The 17,033-nt window shown below is 52.0% G+C and overlaps 1 protein-coding gene across 3 annotated transcripts in view; it reads right to left on the bottom strand.

Moving 5' to 3' along the window:
* Positions 1-13,068: 13,068 nt before the first annotated feature.
* Positions 13,069-17,033, bottom strand: part of POLE (DNA polymerase epsilon, catalytic subunit) — a 34,262-nt gene continuing 30,297 nt past the window's right edge. For 2 of the 3 annotated variants that reach the window (XM_085076308.1, XM_085076309.1), the window contains exons 39-48: positions 16,580-16,753; positions 16,191-16,316; positions 15,555-15,687; positions 15,254-15,443; positions 15,034-15,165; positions 14,739-14,932; positions 14,334-14,534; positions 13,898-14,023; positions 13,683-13,772; positions 13,069-13,459 (exon numbers count right to left, since the gene is read on the bottom strand). In XM_085076308.1, the coding sequence (XP_084932434.1) occupies positions 13,346-13,459; positions 13,683-13,772; positions 13,898-14,023; positions 14,334-14,534; positions 14,739-14,932; positions 15,034-15,165; positions 15,254-15,443; positions 15,555-15,687; positions 16,191-16,316; positions 16,580-16,753 (1,480 nt within the window). In that variant the 3' untranslated portion in view covers positions 13,069-13,345. The remainder of the gene's footprint in view (positions 13,460-13,682; positions 13,773-13,897; positions 14,024-14,333; positions 14,535-14,738; positions 14,933-15,033; positions 15,166-15,253; positions 15,444-15,554; positions 15,688-16,190; positions 16,317-16,579; positions 16,754-17,033) is intronic. The other variant, XM_085076310.1, reaches the window with a different exon arrangement.

Below are 17,033 nucleotides of genomic sequence, written 5' to 3'. Positions count from 1 at the left end.
CAGCCCTGCCTATAGGAAAATACAGAAAGCCCCAAGTCATGAGGAACACAAAGAAAAACACCCCGAGGCACAGAGGTTCCTTGTAAGAGGTCAGCTACCAATAGTAGGAGGAAATTCCTGACATTTTCTGCTTTCTGTTAGCCTCTAGGCAATTCTCCATGCCATTGTGATCTTGGGAGTACCTGATTTTACTGCCCTGGTGAACACCTCCCTTTAAATTATGTGAACTACCAGGAGGAAGCAGCTCTGCAAGGAGGAGTGGTACCTGACTGGTGCATATCACTGCACTCCAGGTGAAGGTCATGTAAGTGATAAGCCAGCAGGAGCTGGGTTGACCGAGTGCAGGATGAGCAGCAGCTCAGAGCAGGGACCCCCTTCCCAGCAGGCAGGGGGACTTGGCAGGAGCTGTAGACTGGCACGCTAGGGAAAGCAAAGGTCACAGGGTTGAGGCATTTCTTGAAAGCACTGTCTCTTTTCTTTCAATGTCCAAGGAAAACTGTGGGCTGGTATTAACTCTTTGGAAATGAGATGAAAAGATGAAAGCAGCTTGACAAGAGAAAAAATTCCTACATTCTTCAGGTTTCCTTCCCATGTACACAATGGATATGATTGTGCTCTGCTTGTGACAAATACTGGGAAGATCTGGGTACCTGAAGCAGGAAGTGTATGTGGTGCTGGGTGAATCATTTACTGCCGAGTCAGGTGAACAAGCCACAGCACATGTGGTGTTACTCCCAGGTGGCAGAACTGGGCCTGGCGTGCAGCCAGTCCCACCCCAAGCACCATGGGGGTTGGCAAGGTTGCAGTCAGTGCACCCTGGCCTGCAGCATCCACGCCACATCCACATCATCATACGACTCAGCAAAGGGGCAAGAGTGCAGGAGAAGCTTAAAAACTTGAGGATTCCTCCTTGAACCCCACACATCTCCCATTAAAGTCAGTTTCCCTGGTTTTGGTAAAGGAAGTAGCTAATTTCAGATGACCTTGGGCCCCAGTTAATTTCTCCTTCCCATTGGAACTGAGTCTGGTGAAACTGAGTCTGGGTTTCTCCTGACTCAGTCCAATGAAATTGCCCAGCCTAGAGACAAGGCAATTTCACACAATTCCAGCAATTTCTACAGAGGACAAGCTTTAGGAATAGTCACACCACAGAGCCTCTAAAGATGTTTGCCAGCAGCAGGATGAGGCCAGCTGTGCCTAAGGCTGTTAAAAGTTGTCAGCAGTAACAGAAGAGCAGGGCAGTTACGTGAAGTAGCAACTCATGGAGCGAATCCTGGAGACATGGCATGCTTCTGAGGCAAGGGATTGTGCAAAGGAAACTGGGACTCAGGAGCTTCCTTGTCCCCTGGCCAAATGGTGGCCTGGGTCTGTGATGTCATCACAATCCACTGGTCAGGGGAATGATGCTCAGCATAAATTCTCACCAGGTTGAACAAAGACACCAGACATGTGCCAGGAACTCTTCTGTTTCATTGCACAGTCACTGTAGCTCTGGCAACCAGCCCACTGCTTAGAGTCAAAAGGTGTTGTCCAACAAGCCTGTACATTCTTATAATACACTTCCACAAGGTGCTGGCTAACAAGTTACAACACACCACTACTCAAAGGTGCTGGAAAACAAGCCACAACACACTCCCATAAACTCCCCACTTGCACAACCATGTTCAGTGCAGAGTATGGGGTGGGATAAGTGTGCTTTGCCCAGGAGAGAAATAAATACAGAAGAGGGAGAGGGAGAACAAAGATTATCATCAGTATGTAGATCCCACATTGGTCTTGCTGTGTGGGTCGTCCAGAGCTGGGGCTGTGTGACAAAAAAAGTGAAAAAGAAAGCGAGGGAAAAGAGAGTGAGGGGGGCCAATCCACTTTCTTTTATAGTCAACCTGGAACAAGCCTCTTATGTAAACTTGACTTTTTGTGCCGTTTTTGTTCATGCATGCACAGCCAGCCATTTCAGGCCTCCTGCAGGAAGTGAGTTGGAGGAGGGAACTGAGCATGAAACTCAGGGGGGAGTAAGAAATTGGGACTCCAGTCCAGAGTCTGGACCAGTCCAGAGTCTGGACTCCCCAATCTCCACGGGACTCTCTCCTCCAATCACCCTTCCTGTCGTAAATCAGATTGTTTGAGACAAAATATGCCTATGCCTGGTCCAGCACAGCCATCAGGAATGGTGATTCTGCTGTAGCACTAAAGTTTTGTGAGCAGCAGGAGCCCATGGCTGGGGAGTGAATGTGGCCTAGAAAACCACCAAGTTAATTAGCAAATCCAGCTGCTCTTCCAGAAATCTCCCACTGGACCATCTCTGAAGAAAGGGCAGTGCTGGTCAGGAAGCTGCATGTTTTTATTTTGGGTACTCACAGCAGGTGCAATATTGCTTTAATTTATCCTTGGGTCCATGTCAATAATTTTGGAGGGCCAGAACAGCTTCACAGGCTCTCAAGCTTCAGGACTGCCTTTACCATGTGGCCACACCACATGCACAGTTACCTCATGACACATTCTTGGGACTTGTGCTCTGTGGCCAGAGGTTCTTTAGGCAAAGAAAGGGCTGATTTTCATCCATTTTTTTTGGATTCATGGTCATAGCGGAACTGACCCCTTTTCTTGGAAAGCACAAGTAAAAACACAGGAGGAACCTCTCAAGCATTGCTATGCACCTCCACCTGCAAAGATGTACTTCAGGGTTATGCAGGGACGTGGGCTTCCTGAGTTCTGTTGCAGAAACACTGGAGAAGCTGTGAGCAGATTTGGTTCCTGTTTCACTCACGTTCCAGTTAGTGATGATGTAACCTATCAGGTTCTCAAGCTGAGGTGGTGGCTGAGACACAAACCACAGCTCTGGCAGAGAGAGCTCTGCTTTCATTCAGGCACATCCTGGCAGCAAGTGATGACTCCTTCCTGACAGTGTCTCAGCAAAAGTCTTACCAAGCTGGCCAAATTCTGCACAGGGCAGCAGCCCCCAAGTGACCTCATACATGTAGATTCTTGGAGCTGGAGTTCGCTTGGCGACCTGGCACAGGGAGGAGAGGCAGAGGGATGGAGGGCACAGGTGGACTCCTGTCCCTGCCACAGCACCGAATCTCTGGCCAGAATTGGCTCCAAGACCCGCTGGCGAGGGCCCGTGCTCAGAGCTGCGGGAGAACGGAAAAGCCCCCGGACACCTGTGCCAGCCTGTCCAGGGGATAACACTCCCTCCCAGTTTGCCCAGGGGATAAGACTCTGCTCACCACGAACTGGAGATGGGCTGCTCCCTGAGGCGAGACCAGCCGAGCTGAACTGAGCTCGGCCGAACGCAGCCGAACCACTCTGCTAGAGCCCGTCGATGCGGTCGTGCAGCGCCCCCTGCCGGCCAGGCGGCTCCTGGAGCCTCCGGCGCTGCGGAGGGACCGGCCAGGGGAGCGCAGTCCGCGGAGCCCGGGGACAGAGCTAGGTCCCTGTCCCGGCGGGATACGGGAGTTCCTGGCGGCAGGGACTGTCTCCTGGGTTTGGGTCGACGTGGTCCCTGTGTGAGAGCTCAGCAGCCGTAGTGACCAGCGCTCTGCATGTGCCAGGGAATGGCGCCCAACCATGGTGTCATGTCAGAGCTGAAGGCCCTGCTTTTGAGAAAAGGGGTTTGGAGCAGAAGACCTCCAGAGGTTCCTTCCAAGCTAATTCCCTTAGTTTGTGAAGACACTATATGGAAACACAGACCCTACTTGGTGGATTGTCAGAGCTGCAGAGAGATGAGGAAATCTGTCCCTGTGTGCACCCAAATCTCTGCAAGCTGGACAGTTTTTCTTTCCACACAGGTTTCTCACTTGCTGCCACTGCTTTGAACCCTACAGCAATACACTTCCTGCTCCTCCTTTGTTCTCCAAGTGCCTTGTCCAGCAGCATGTCCTCTACGAGCCAAGCAGTTGGAAAAGCAGGATGGGCTGTGGAAGGAGTGAGGGAACTCCACAGCCCCGCCCCACCAGCAGCCTGGAGAGAATTGGCAGACTGTCTGCACTTTGCCAGAACTGCTCAGGGTGAGGTGAAGACATCTGCTCTGTGCACCTAGGTACACTCCTACAAGTTGTCCTCCAAACAGACGTAAACAAACCACTTCCCCCACACAAAGATATGGAGAACAATGAGAAATCTGGAGGGTAGTCTGGGTTTGTCATTGGTTACCTTCTAGCACACCAACTCTCTGTCCTCCTCTCCCTTTCTGATTGGATGTTCCTCTCACCTGGTATCAGCCATAGGCTTATGGTCACCCACTTGGTTTCATTGAAATGCATTGCAGGTTTTCTTGCCAAGTGTGTGCTATCACTGCTGTTCAGTATATCTCAGAATAATATAGGTGGGAAGGGACCTTTAGAGGTCTCCAGAGCAGTCTCCCACTCCAAGCAGGTTCCATTAAAAGCAGTTGCTCAGGTCCCTCTCTAGTTGAGCTTTTAGTGTCTCCAGGGATGGTGACCCCGCAGACTCTTTGGGCCTTGTTCCAGCACTTGAACCATCTCATGATAGTTTTTCTCTTACATACCCAGCAGAAATTCCCTATGTTCTAGGGAATTTTGTGTGCCCATCAACTTTTGTCCTATCACCATGGACCTCTAAGGACCCAGTACTCTCCCCTCGGCATGTTCCCGTTAAGTGGGTGCTGCTGAAGGCAGCAATGGGGATCCCCACAGCTTTTGACACAAACCCAGTTCCCCCCCTCCCCTCATGTATCTCCAACTCCCAGCCCCAGCACCTGGCATGCACTTGATTTACTTCTGTGTGTGAGTGACATTCTTTAAGTATTAACCTGGAGTTCCAGACTGGACACAGCACCACAAAGGTCTCCCCAGGACAGAGAAGGGTTTGTGGGGCTGCACATTCACTTTGCCTCCTGTCTCTGCTTGCACTCTACTGTGCTTTTGGATAATAAAATGCAGGTTGTTATTCCACAAGCTTAAGAACTTCCCATTCCCTGTAGCTCAACATGACCACCTTTTTCTTTTCTTTCTTTTTTTTTTTTTTTTTTTTTTTTTAATGAGGTTGATATTTGGGATCTATAGACATTTCCTGGGAGGCTGGAGTCCAGATGCTCCTTGGGAGCCCTGAAGAGGTGCAAGCACTCATCTGAGGTGAGCTGCAGGAGCAGGCACCTAACCCAGATGTGAGAAAATTTGAATGGTGTGGAGTATGGGAGGACATAGGTAAAACTTTAAAGAAATCCTCTGACCCAATAGACTGGGAATTTCCCCCTGGACAAATCCCAAGACCAGCTGAGGTGGGGAAGTATCTGAAAGAGAAGTGCAGAGACAACTGCAGTGCAATATGTTGGGCCCTGGCATATGGTTATCGTACACTGTCGGATATTATAGAACAGGAAGTAAGGGAGCCTAAGCCAGTGCCAGTTGCTCCTGTTACGAGAAGCAGGAAAACCAAGTCAAGACTGATCGCCCAGACGACGGTGGGGAGGGATCCTCAAGGTCAGCAGCTGAGTCAGAGGTCATTGTTGAATCCATGACTGTGAGAGACCTTCACGGCCTAAGAAAAGATTATGTCCAATGAGATGATCAATCTGTGATTAGTTGGTTAGTCCGTCTTTGGGATGCTGCAGGCGATGTTACACTTCTAGACCCTACTGAGGTAAGGCATTTGGGGACTGTGTCACGTGACCCAGATATCAGCCAAACTATACGAGATGGGACTGACTGTTGCAGCCTCTGGAGATGAGCTATCAGAGGTGCGAGGGGAAGATACCTACATCCCGACAATCTCTATACGCAACAAACCCCATGGAGAACCATAGAACAAGGGATTCAACGCTTGAGAGAAATGGCGGTGGTAGAGATTGTCTTCCCAGAGGACAATGGTACATGACCATTCCTTTAATGGTCCAATACCTCTGGAGAAGCAAGCAATGCAAATGAAGAAGCACCATCCTAGTGATCAAGAAAAGAGATTTTGGCTCACTTGGTCAGCTATTCGTTTCCAGGCAGTCACCACAGCTTAAAATGATCAGTTTTCAGTGTTGATTTTGTCATTATTTTGGGTAGATTTCACTGTGGCAACAGCTTGCTGAAAGGCTGTAAAACACACAGACCTCAGGCATGAGACAGGCTGAAGATGGGACTCACCTGTATTTAGCCATCAAAATCTGATGCTGATGGATCTTACAGCAACATGGTGGTTTCCATGGCTTGAAAACACTGTTCCATTTCTGGAAAACTTACAGGGGAGATAGAAGCTGCAGAAAAGGTGTTTGCTGCCCAGGAAAGCCTCTGGTGAGGAAAGGTTCATGGATAAAAGGGTCAAGTGTCAGGGATTTCCAGCTGAGAAGCACCACTCCAGTTGTGGGGTCTGGTGAGTGGGGAATCCCTCTAGGTATGGATGGGCTTCCACACAAAGGGGGTGGGAGCCTTCTCTTAGGGCCAGACTTCTGGTGAACTCTGCAAGGCCAGACTTCTGCAAGGGGAGACCCTTAGGACTGAGAGATACTGTTTTTTCCTGAGAGTCACGTGAAGGGACCCTCTGAGGGTTGTCATGGTCTGTAGGTCCTACTGAGCTGCAACCCCTAAAATTCTACATGTGCCACGGGTAGAGCAGCAGTTTCTGGGAGTGCTGTCCTAGGGGGGCTGTTGGGGTGCAACACTTTAGGAGGCCTGACCTATTCACAGCCCCGAGAGCTTCTGCTGCTGACACCTCCAGAGGAAGGAGAGCTGCTTCCATGTGCCACAGCCTTATTGCTGCTCCCTTTTGGGGCTGGGTCAGTGCCCCCCATGTGCCACCCACATTCTGCTAACCAGAGGGACCCTCCAGCTGAGGGGTGGCAGAAAGGGGCCCCCTTTGGGATGGGACTGGCACCTGTCCCTGGCCCGTCCCTGTCTGCTTCCATTCTTTGTCATCCAGAAGCTTGCGCCTCTGATTTTGTGATCTAAACTGCCTGCAGTTCTGCTGGAACAACTACCTCAGTGTGCTGGAACAGCTTTATCACCATCAGCTCTCAGCAGAATTTGTTGAAACATCCTTACACCACCTCACCCTCTACACGGTGTGTGGTTACCCCCAAGAGTTTCGGAGTGCAGGAACCGTGATGAGCTCTTTATCACCTGAGATTCTCCACAGAGCTAGAGACCTGCTGGTAGGTGAGGCTGTCCTCTGGGAAAGGCTCCAGGGCTCATGGCTTTAATGAGCACAAGAAGAAACTGTTTAATTTCTTTGTCAGTTTAAGCCTGAGAAGTTAAATTAGTCTGCTTCAAATGAGTGTGATACATCTCTGCCTCCACTGTGGAATCCGACACTGTCCCATGTGAGGTAGCCCAACTGTCCCTGAGGCCAAGTAGGTTTTGGGAAGCCTGGAGCTGATTGTTTTCCTGCTCAGGCAACAAGGACTGAGCTGTATCTAGTGAGATTTCTGTCACCAACCCCTGACAGAGCACAACAGAGCACAGCCTGGGAATGTCCCATGAGGGCTTCAGGTCTGTCCAGTGCCTTTCTTGTATGCTCACCTGCAGGCAAGGTGTCCTGGTTCTGGTCAGGACAGGGGTCATTTTTGCAGTAGCCGGGAGGGGGCATGTGCAGGACCCTGATGTTATTTTATACTACCTCATGTCATGGCTGGGGACAGGGGAAAGGGACTCTCTTCTGAGAAGGGCTTCCTTCCACTTGAGGAAACATCTGTTGTAACTATTAATGGGGAGTTTTTCCCATGTGAATAATTTATTCTCTTATACCTTTTGTTTTTATTATTGTTGTTATTATGTTTTCTTACCTCGTTGCTGTTTCCAGTAAATTGTTCTTATCTCAACCTGGGACCTTTTCCTTTTGTGCCTCCAGTTGGAGAGGGGAGTGGCACACAGTTTTAGGGGGAGTACTGCCTTGGAGAATACCATTCCTAAACCACAACACAGCATCAGGAGAAAAGAAAATGTCCCAAAACCCCTGCCATTTTAAAAAACTCCCCAAAACTCAATATTTCATCCAACCGTAAACTACCTGTAAATTAGTCTGACACAGGTGAACATGTGTCAGAGGTTGGGGGGCTGGAATTTTCTCCATCCCTGTTACTAAGAAACCACAACGACTAGGTACTCAAGGACCATTAACTCTTTTTGTAAGACACAAAGAATGTGGCTGCTGTGGCTGGCTGTGGTGAGGGGAGGAGGCATTCTGACTGTTGAGACCTTCACTTGCTTGCTGGGCACCAGAGGGGACAGAGGGAAGCTGCTCCTTTCCTTTGGCTGCGACCGTGGAAAAGTCCGCCTGTGCACTGCCTTCTGTTCCTGGCTGGGTGAGCTCCTGTGTGGGGAAGGGTGCGGGATCCCAACCCTTTCCCCTGCCCGGCTGTGCTTTTGCAGAAACTGCGGAGGAGCCCAGCTGTCACTGCCCTCACCTCCGCCTGTTGGAATGAACTGCAGAGTTGCTGCCACCTTTGCTGGCTAGCCCGGCTGAGCCATTCCTGCCGCTCCAGCTCGCTGCTCTGAGCTCTCTGCCGCGCACTGCTTGCTGCCCAGCCCTGCCGCCATTACCAACCCCATGAGACAGACCTGACCTCGCGCCACAGCGTCACCTACAGCTGCTCAGCAGTCATCGCATCTGCCCTGCCCGGCTGGGAGCTCAACAGCGCCCCTGCTGGCTGTGACCGTGACTGCACCAAACGGGAAAGTGCTTGGCAGCCCAAGAACATCTGCCACCGGATTTCTGGATTTTGCTTGTTGTTGCTGATTGTTTACTTCGTTATAGATACTAGTAAAAACTGTTATTACTTTTCCCACATCTTTGCCTGAAAGCGCTTGATTCCAAAGTTATAATAATTCAGAGGGAAGGGGGGTTCACATTCTCTGTTCTAAGGGAGGTTTCCACCTTCCTTAGCAGATACCTGTCTTTCAAACCAAGACAACATACAATCAAGAGACACAGACAAACAAGGACATGTGAACATGGGAGGATGGACAGGCAGATGAGTTGCATTACAGATAAGAATCAGTGGAGGAGATCTGGCCAAGAATTAGACAGGTAGGACAGACCTCAGAAAGGGGAAAAGTGACTGATGGATCATTAACAGAGAGACACCCAGGCAGTGGCCATGCGATGGTGTTGTTGTGGGGGCAGCAGAGGAGGACTGAGCTGGCTGAAGCCACAGCATGCATGCAAAGATATTTGGATTTCTCAGCCTGAAAAATGCCACTACAGGATTATGGGCAACACTTGCAAGTTGTGCATCCATTGTGGAAAATGAGCTTAGGGGATAAAGTAAATAATTTAATTAAATCTAAAAAAAATACGTCTCATTTTAACTGGCACAGGCACTCTTTTAACTTTAAGAAAGCATCTTGTCCTTTAAGCGTCTAAGAACCACCACAGCTGTACTTTAAGTCTTCTTTTTTATTTATCATCTATCAGCAGTCCTGGCTCACCAGGAGGCTGGCAAATGTGACATCCTTCTACAAAAAGGGTCAAAAGGAGGATCTGGGGAACTCCAGACCTGACCTCAGTGGCTGGGAAGGCCATGGAGCAGATCAACCTGAGTGCTTTGCTGACAACATCTAAGGGAGCAGCGCAGGGGCAGAGGGGGTGCATACCCACCATGGGAGGGGACAAGCTGGGCTTTGAGCCAGGGAAGGAAGGTGGGATAATGCTTTTTATAATGCCAATGCCCTCCCTTACACAACTGGCTCAGGCCAGTAAAACTCCCTGTTTCGGGATGATGTTATGATAATCCTGTATTCCCTATCACTTGCTTGTATGCCTAGAAATGTGGTCCTGTAGCTTTAACTGTGTTCAGCAGCTGGGATAAGCTCTGCTGGCATGGGGTGTTTTGAAACTCTCCCCCAAGCTTCTCTGCCGGGGAGTGAGGGGGAGGAAGGGACATTCCTCGGTCTGACTGCTGCCACTGTTGCTAGCGTTTCCCTGGGATTGTTTCTTCGTCATCTCCTTTTTGGACTTTTTGTTACGTCTTAGAAGGTGTCATAAACCATCCAAGATCCTTGAAGTGCCCCGAGACTCATTTCTGGGGCTTTTGACAATGTGCATGATCCATAGTGCTGCAAACAGATCCACAGTGCTGCATCAGACAGATGCAAGATACAGAATCCTCCAAAAGAGAAAGGTCATCTGGGAGGCCTCCCTGAGAGAAGTCTGGGGCTGCTACCCACAACCACCGGGCACTGTAAGAAGGGAGAGCAATCTTGGGTGGGTCCTAGAGGAGAGAGTTCTTTCCAAACAAGAAATAGTCATCCCAGGTTGCTTCCTTAGAGGAGTGTTGAGCTGCTATGGGGTTCTCAGGGGACTAAAGCAGCTGTGTAAAGCCTTCAAGGAGATGCTTGGGAGGAGTCTTTGGAGGATCCTTGAGGATGTAGGTGAACAGAGAAAAATCATCTTGGATAATTTCCCTTGAGAAATCTGGGTCTTTTATTCAGGATTTCAGGTGCTGAAATAAAGATAGAAAGACTCCAGAAGATGCATGGGAGGTGCTTTGTGTGGAACCTGAAAGATGCAGTTTCCACAAAGAGAGAAAAATCATCTGGGGCAGCTTCCCTGGAGGAGTCTTGGGCTTCTGCCTGGGATATCCAGTGCCTAATTTAGAGATGAAAATACTGGGAGATGCCTAGGAGAAGCTGCAGGTGGATACCAGTAGATACATTTTTGTTCAAGAGAAAAATCATCTCAGGTATGTTCCTTGTAGGAGTCTGGGACTGCTACTCAGGATTTATCAGTAGTAGTGAAAAAACTCTGAGCTGCTTGGGAGAAGTCTCAGCTGGATCCTGGAATAGAGAGCTTCTACCAAAGAACGAAACATCACAGGCAGATTCCCTGGAGTAGTCTGGGTCTGCTACCTGCGATTTAAGATCTCAAAATTACAGACCAAAAAGCCCCAGGAGGTGACTAGGAGTCTTGAGATCATCCAGCATAGTTCCCTTCAGAAGAGAGAAAACATCTCTGGTAGCTTCCTTGGAACAGCCTTGGGCTGCTACTTGGGATGTCAGGGCTTTAATTAGTGGAAGTAAAAATCTATTCAAACTGTGCCAAACCCAACCCAGCTGAACGCAGCTGAAATCAGCTGAGCCCAGTCCCGCCAAGCTCAGCCAAACCGCTCTGCTCGAGCCAGTAGGTGCTGTCTTGCAGCGCCCCCTGCTGGCTGGGCGGATCCCGCAGCCTCCGGCACTACAGCCCTGGCCCCGCATTCGGCCCCATCCTGTCCCTGCCCTGCCCCACTGGGGTCCCCGGGAGCTGGAGTGGCGTGATTGTGGGGAAAGCAGGCATCAGGCGCAGGAGGAGCACAGCAGTGTCACTCTGGGATGGCCTCCGGTGTGAGCTGGGTCACGGGAGGGGGACAGAGGAGCAGACCGTCCCTGCCTGCCTCGCACTGGGAGTGAGAGAACCCATACCAGCACAACCGCAGTGCTGCTCCATCCTGCCTCCACGTCTGCCCAGCTCAGAGTTCTTCCCTCTTTTTGGGCTCTTCCAAGGGCACACAGTCAGTGATTTTCATAGAATCATGGAATATCCCAAGTTGGAAGGAACACACAAGACTCATTAAATCCTAGCCCTGCCCCAGACACCCCAACAATCCCACCCTGTACTTAAGTGTGGTCTAAATGCTCTTGGAACTCTGGCAAGCCTTGGGGCCATGCCCATTCCCTGGAGAGCCTGTTCAATGCCCCAGCACCCTCTGGGGGAAGAATCTTTCCCTGACATCCAACCTAAACCTCCCCTGGCACAGCTCCAGACATTCCCTGGGTCCTGTCCCTGCTCATAGAGCATAGATCTGTGCCTGCCCCTCAAGAAGAGCTGCAGCCCCCCCATGTGAGGTCTGAAAAAACCAAGTGCCCTCAGCTGCCCATGTATGGCTTCACATCTAGACCCTCCACCATCCTCACAGCCTTCAATGGATGCTCTCTAGTAGATTTATAATCTTGTACTGAGGTGCCCAAAAGCTCCTGGTGCCATGCCCACAAGGATGCCATGGCTGTGGTGGTCCTGTGCCCTTTGCGATGCTGTGCTCATGGCATGTGAGGGCTGATGGTCCCTGCTGCTGTGTGGGGTCAGTGTGATCAGCCCTAAGTGCAACCTGGACCTGTCTGACCAGCAAGTGCACCCCGTGCTCCTCCTCTCACTGCCTCCACCCTGAAAGGACTTTGGCTTCCCTGGCTACAGCTACAGGTAATGGCCCTGTCCCACCACCACAATGCTCATTGGTCTCCTCCTCAGATGGTTCCTCAGTGGGGGGATATGACTCTGGGGTTGCTCCAGCCTCAGACCATCCCATGACATCCCATGCTATGCCTCTCCAGGTACCACCACAGCAGGAAAGGGTCATGGTGGCAGGGTGGATAAGGTGTGCTCTGCCTGAGACCATGAGTCAGCCCCCAGTTCTGAGGGGCCTGCTGCCTTCATGAGGAGGTGCACACATAGAGGAGTGGGACACGTCCTACAGCCCACCTGCTACCACTGTCAGCCCTAGGCTGTCAATAAACCCTGCTTAAGGCTGCTCACTGTGGTGGAAGAGGGACATGGGTGTCACAGCTAGTGGCTGTATCCCCATCCTCCAGCCCTGTACTGCCATGGTGGAGACATATACAGCCTCATGTTGTGCTGCAGGGATGTCTATAGGGAGCCGTCCCCACAGCTCCCCATACACCCAATCCCTGCTGCCAGGCTGCCTGTAGCACCTGGCACAGGCAGAGGCTGACTGGGGTAGGCAGAAGTGTGCAGCTGGTCTCCCACGAACTGGTTTGGGAGGCATTGCCACTGCAAGAAGTCAGCCGTCATTGCACCTTAGTATCATGTGGAGAGCAGAGCCAAGACCCTGGAAGCACAGGAGGGGCTCTGGCTACAAGGCCAAAGGCAGGTACTGAAGAGCAGGATACACCCAACACCCTCACTGTCACATGAGGATCCAGTGCTGGCAGCCCCTTCCCCTGGAGCTGGAGTGGGACAGCAGGGAGCATGGCCAGGGTTCCAAGCAGACAGGGAGGGGTCAGACAGCAACGGGTCCCTGGTCTGTCCTGCTCAGCAAGGACACAGCTCACCTCCCTCAGCTGCAGCCATCCCCCAAGGGTGAGAACTGTGGGCCACAGCCGGATTACTCCTTCCCTAAAAACTACACCTGCCTTCTAGCACCCATTTATTTACATAAACTGAACATTAAAACCACACCTGGGGCCAGCACAGACCTGTGGAGCCCAACTCCAGCCACTGGAAACTCCCAAGTCCCCCACCAGGCAGCTGGGGACAATGACAGTCCAGTCCCAAGCACAGCTCTGTCTCCCTTCCCTCACTGCAGGAGGAGTGTGCAGTGTCTCTGGGGCCTGGCCCATGGCCAAGGGCATCCAGTACAACTCTCCATAGATGTGAGAGCATGGACTAGGCAGGAAGAGCAGCCCAGCCCTCACTGCTGGAGTTGGAGGTTGGTGTGCAGCAGCCACTCAATGGTTTCCAGCAGGTAGGCCATGCTGTAGTGCCGAGCGATGTTCTGGAAGACGCTGATGTGGTCCATGAAGGTCTGGAGAGAAGAGAACAGGGAGGGAAAGGAGGCTGCCCAGCATCCTGGTCAGCTGGGGGTTCTGATGGAGTGGCTGGCCAGGGCTGGTCAGAGGGCAGCACAGCAGGTGCCCAGGAACTTGCAGTTAGAGCAGAGACAGAGGAGGCACAGGGCACCCTGGGGCCCCTCACTGTCCCTTGCTGAGCTGCTGGGCTGGGGCTGGGCTGGGCAGGTGTTGAAGTACCTGCAAGGAGATGGTGAGGGCAAAGTCTCCAGCACAGCTGCAGTACACGGGCATGTGTGTCTCCTTCACACCACGACACTTCTTGCATACCTGGAAGTCAAGGAGGTTCAGGTGGGTCAGGAGATGAGGCCAAGCTCCTCTGCCAGTGGCAGAGTGAATGTGTCCAAGCTTAGACAACCACAGGAATGGACAGAGTGGGGGATCCCTGTGCTCACCAGGTCCTGAAGCGTGAAGGCCATCAGCTTCTTCTGCAGGGCTTCCACCAGTGCCGTCTCGATGGCATTGGTATCGTACTGCACCTGGCAGCTGGGGCAGACCCAGCCGGGCAGCACCAACCCATCCTATGGGCAAAGAGAGGGAGGTGAGGCACCACAGGTCCCATGCACTGGGATTCTGGAACTTGTTTCTGGACTGGACAAAACATAAGCCAAAGCCCAAGCATGCTCAGACCCATCACATGCAGCTAGAAAAGATGAACAGAAAGTTCATCTTTAGGTGAGTGAGTGGGGAGTGAGTTAGGTGAGTGATCATGGGGAGCAGGCAGAGTTGCAAAACAAAGAGGACATAAAGAGATAAAGTGGGTAAGGTGATGGACTGGCCTCCAGCACTGATGTACTGGGGCCTCTATTGCCCCTAGGAAAGAGGCTGCACCTGGGAGAGGGCAGGGTCCTTGCACAGGTCCAGGTCCCTGCAGAAGTTGCAGTTCCTGCAGATGACTTCAGGAAGCACATAGGAGCGGCAAGGGTCCCGAAACTGGGCTGCTTCTGCGAATTCGCCCACCTCGATGAGGCGCAGCAGGTCCCGGCGCAGTTTGTTCACCTGGTTGGTTATGTTGGTATCCAGGGAGAGGACCTGCAAGGATAAGAGCCAGGTGAGCCTACCAGCAGAGACTGTTCTCAGCAGGACAGCTCAGATCCTTGTAACCCTCATATGGATGCAGGGCACAGTAAACTAGTTGCAGATGACTCCTGGGGAAAGCTGCACCAATGAACAAGGACCAGAATTTCAGCCCAGAGCCCAATTCTTCAGCCAAGGGGCCTGACACACCCTACTGACCTTGCAAACGTATTTGATGAACTCCAGAGCTGGGTTGTTGAGTGGCAGGTAGGAGCCAGGCAGGACCGGGAACATGTCTGAGGGCTCTGTGGCATTGCAGGAACCAGCCATCTTCTTCTGGATCTTCTGGGTGATGGTGAAGAAACTCTGGGTGAGTTCATTGGCCACATAATCCTGTGAGAAGGTGATCATGCCTAGAGGGATGAAGCAGAGTGTTTGAGCCAATTGGTGGCACATAGGGCTAGCAAGGTGGGTGGCTCTCTGCAGCAGGGCTGCCTCGGGACTTGGCACTCACCAGGTGTGGCCCCCGGCTCCCCCAGAGCCTCCTGGGACACCTGGCTGGTGTTCCTCCTCTTGATGGGGGTGCTCCCAGGGGTGTTATGCCGCAGTTCCTCCTTCATGCTGTGGTACACAGCCACGATGTAGGCTGGGAAGACACAGGCAAGGCTCCAGCTCCTACCTGGAGCTAGCACTGGGGGGGCACAATGACATCATCCTCTCCCCATAATACTCACCTGACACTATCATCAAGAAGTAGCTCTGGCAGGAGGCAGCCTGTGGCAGGAACTGTGCGATGTTCCAGCTGTTCTCCAGCCGTTCCTCCACATCTGGCTCCCCGTCCTCCTCCTCTTCTTCCCTTGCCACCTCCTCCTCCTCTTCCTCACTGTCCTCCTTCTCCAATGCCTGCCTCTTGCTGGTGTCGTTCTGGGGGACCCAGCAATCCCACAGCAGTCCCTCATGCCCAGCCAACACCTCCCTACTGTGCTCAACCTCAGCATGCTGCTCCCACGACACTGGGTGCTTCCCATCTCTTACCTCCCCATAGTGGATGCGAGAATCCACTTTTCCCTTGATACCTCCGTAATTTGCTGGGTCCATCCAGAGCAGGAACTCCCAGCAGCGGGAGAAGGACATGGTCAGAGAATGGAAGATCTCCTTGGAGTGGATACTGGAGGGAGGAAACTGCAGTCAGTCCCTGTGTCAGCATCATCTATTTTCCATGGGACACTGTGGGGAGGTAGTACCAGCCAGGAGAGAGGGGTGTCCCTTTTCCCATCTGACCCCTGCCAGGGATCCCAGGGGAAGTCATGCCCAAGGACACTAGGCTCTCTAGTCTTGTGCCAAGGTGCCTATACCACAGTTGGGATGCTGAGAGCCAGCCAGGGGATAAATTGCTGGGGATCTCAGGTTGTTTTGGAGGTCTCTTCAGGATTGAATCCTGTGAGTATTCTTGGAATACTGCCTCTAGAGGATACCTAGAGACAGATCACTATTCCAGGCATGACAGCAAGAGAACTGGGAAGCCTTGACCCTTCAGTAGCTTTGCCAAAAAAAAGCAACAAATCCAGTTCCAAGGTGCATCAGAAGGCAAAGTGTCAGCATTCTCCCTCCTGGCCCTGAGCCCTGCCCCAGCCCCACCACCCAGGAGCACCATCTCCAGGTGCACCTCACCTGTTGATGATGTACTCCATGTAGCTGATAGCATCCTCAATGCGCCGCTTCTTGGTGCACAGGATGATGCGGTTGAAGTTGGCATAGACCACGGAGGAGCCCAGGCGCTTGAACTCAGCCACCAGCCTGCAGCAGGACACAGGGTGGGGTCAGCAGGTGGAAAAGCAATGCCTGAGGGGCAGATGCAACCCACAGAGGAAGTGTTGATCCATCAGCCTGGAGTCAACATGCAGCAACACTGCGCAAGGTAAGTCACCCAAAGAGGACAAGAGGTCCACCCTACTGCCCACCTCTCTGGAGGATCACTGTGGGTGCCAGCATCCTGGTCACTAATGTCACACCTCTCCATTCCCCCTCCACCAGCCTGGCACACTTCAGGCCTCACTTACTGCAGGAAAAGCTTCTTCATCATGTTATGGAGTGTGCGGTGCAGTGCCGGGTCATAGAGCAGGGAGGAAGGAGAGCGGAGCCAGCGGTAAAAGTGAATGACCTGGTTGTCTGCATAGACGTTGTGATACTGTGTGATCTCCTTCACCCAGCTCACCACCATGCTCTTCAGGATCCTGCCAGCGAGAACAGATCAGCATGACCCCAACAGCCACCAGCAACCCCTTCCCCCTTCCTGACAGGGATGTGTTTATGGACACACTAGAGGATTTAGAGCAGGAACTCCCTTGTTCAGCCCTCAGCACATGAGCCACAGGGTGAATATGTGCTTCCATAAACTGGTGGAGCATGAACAAAGGAGAAAGCAACATCCCCATATATCCGCTGGCTGAGACACCAGACAGCTCTGAGGATCTTTCAATGTGTTGGAGAAGATGCCTGCTGTGCACTTGAGGC

This window comes from Lichenostomus cassidix, chromosome 15 (genome assembly GCF_008360975.1).
Source record: "Lichenostomus cassidix isolate B80296 chromosome 15, HeHo_3.0, whole genome shotgun sequence".
NCBI classification, from domain to species: domain Eukaryota; kingdom Metazoa; phylum Chordata; class Aves; order Passeriformes; family Meliphagidae; genus Lichenostomus; species Lichenostomus cassidix.
The sequence above is the reverse complement of the archived record's forward strand: the minus strand, read 5'-3'. Positions and strand labels throughout refer to the sequence as shown.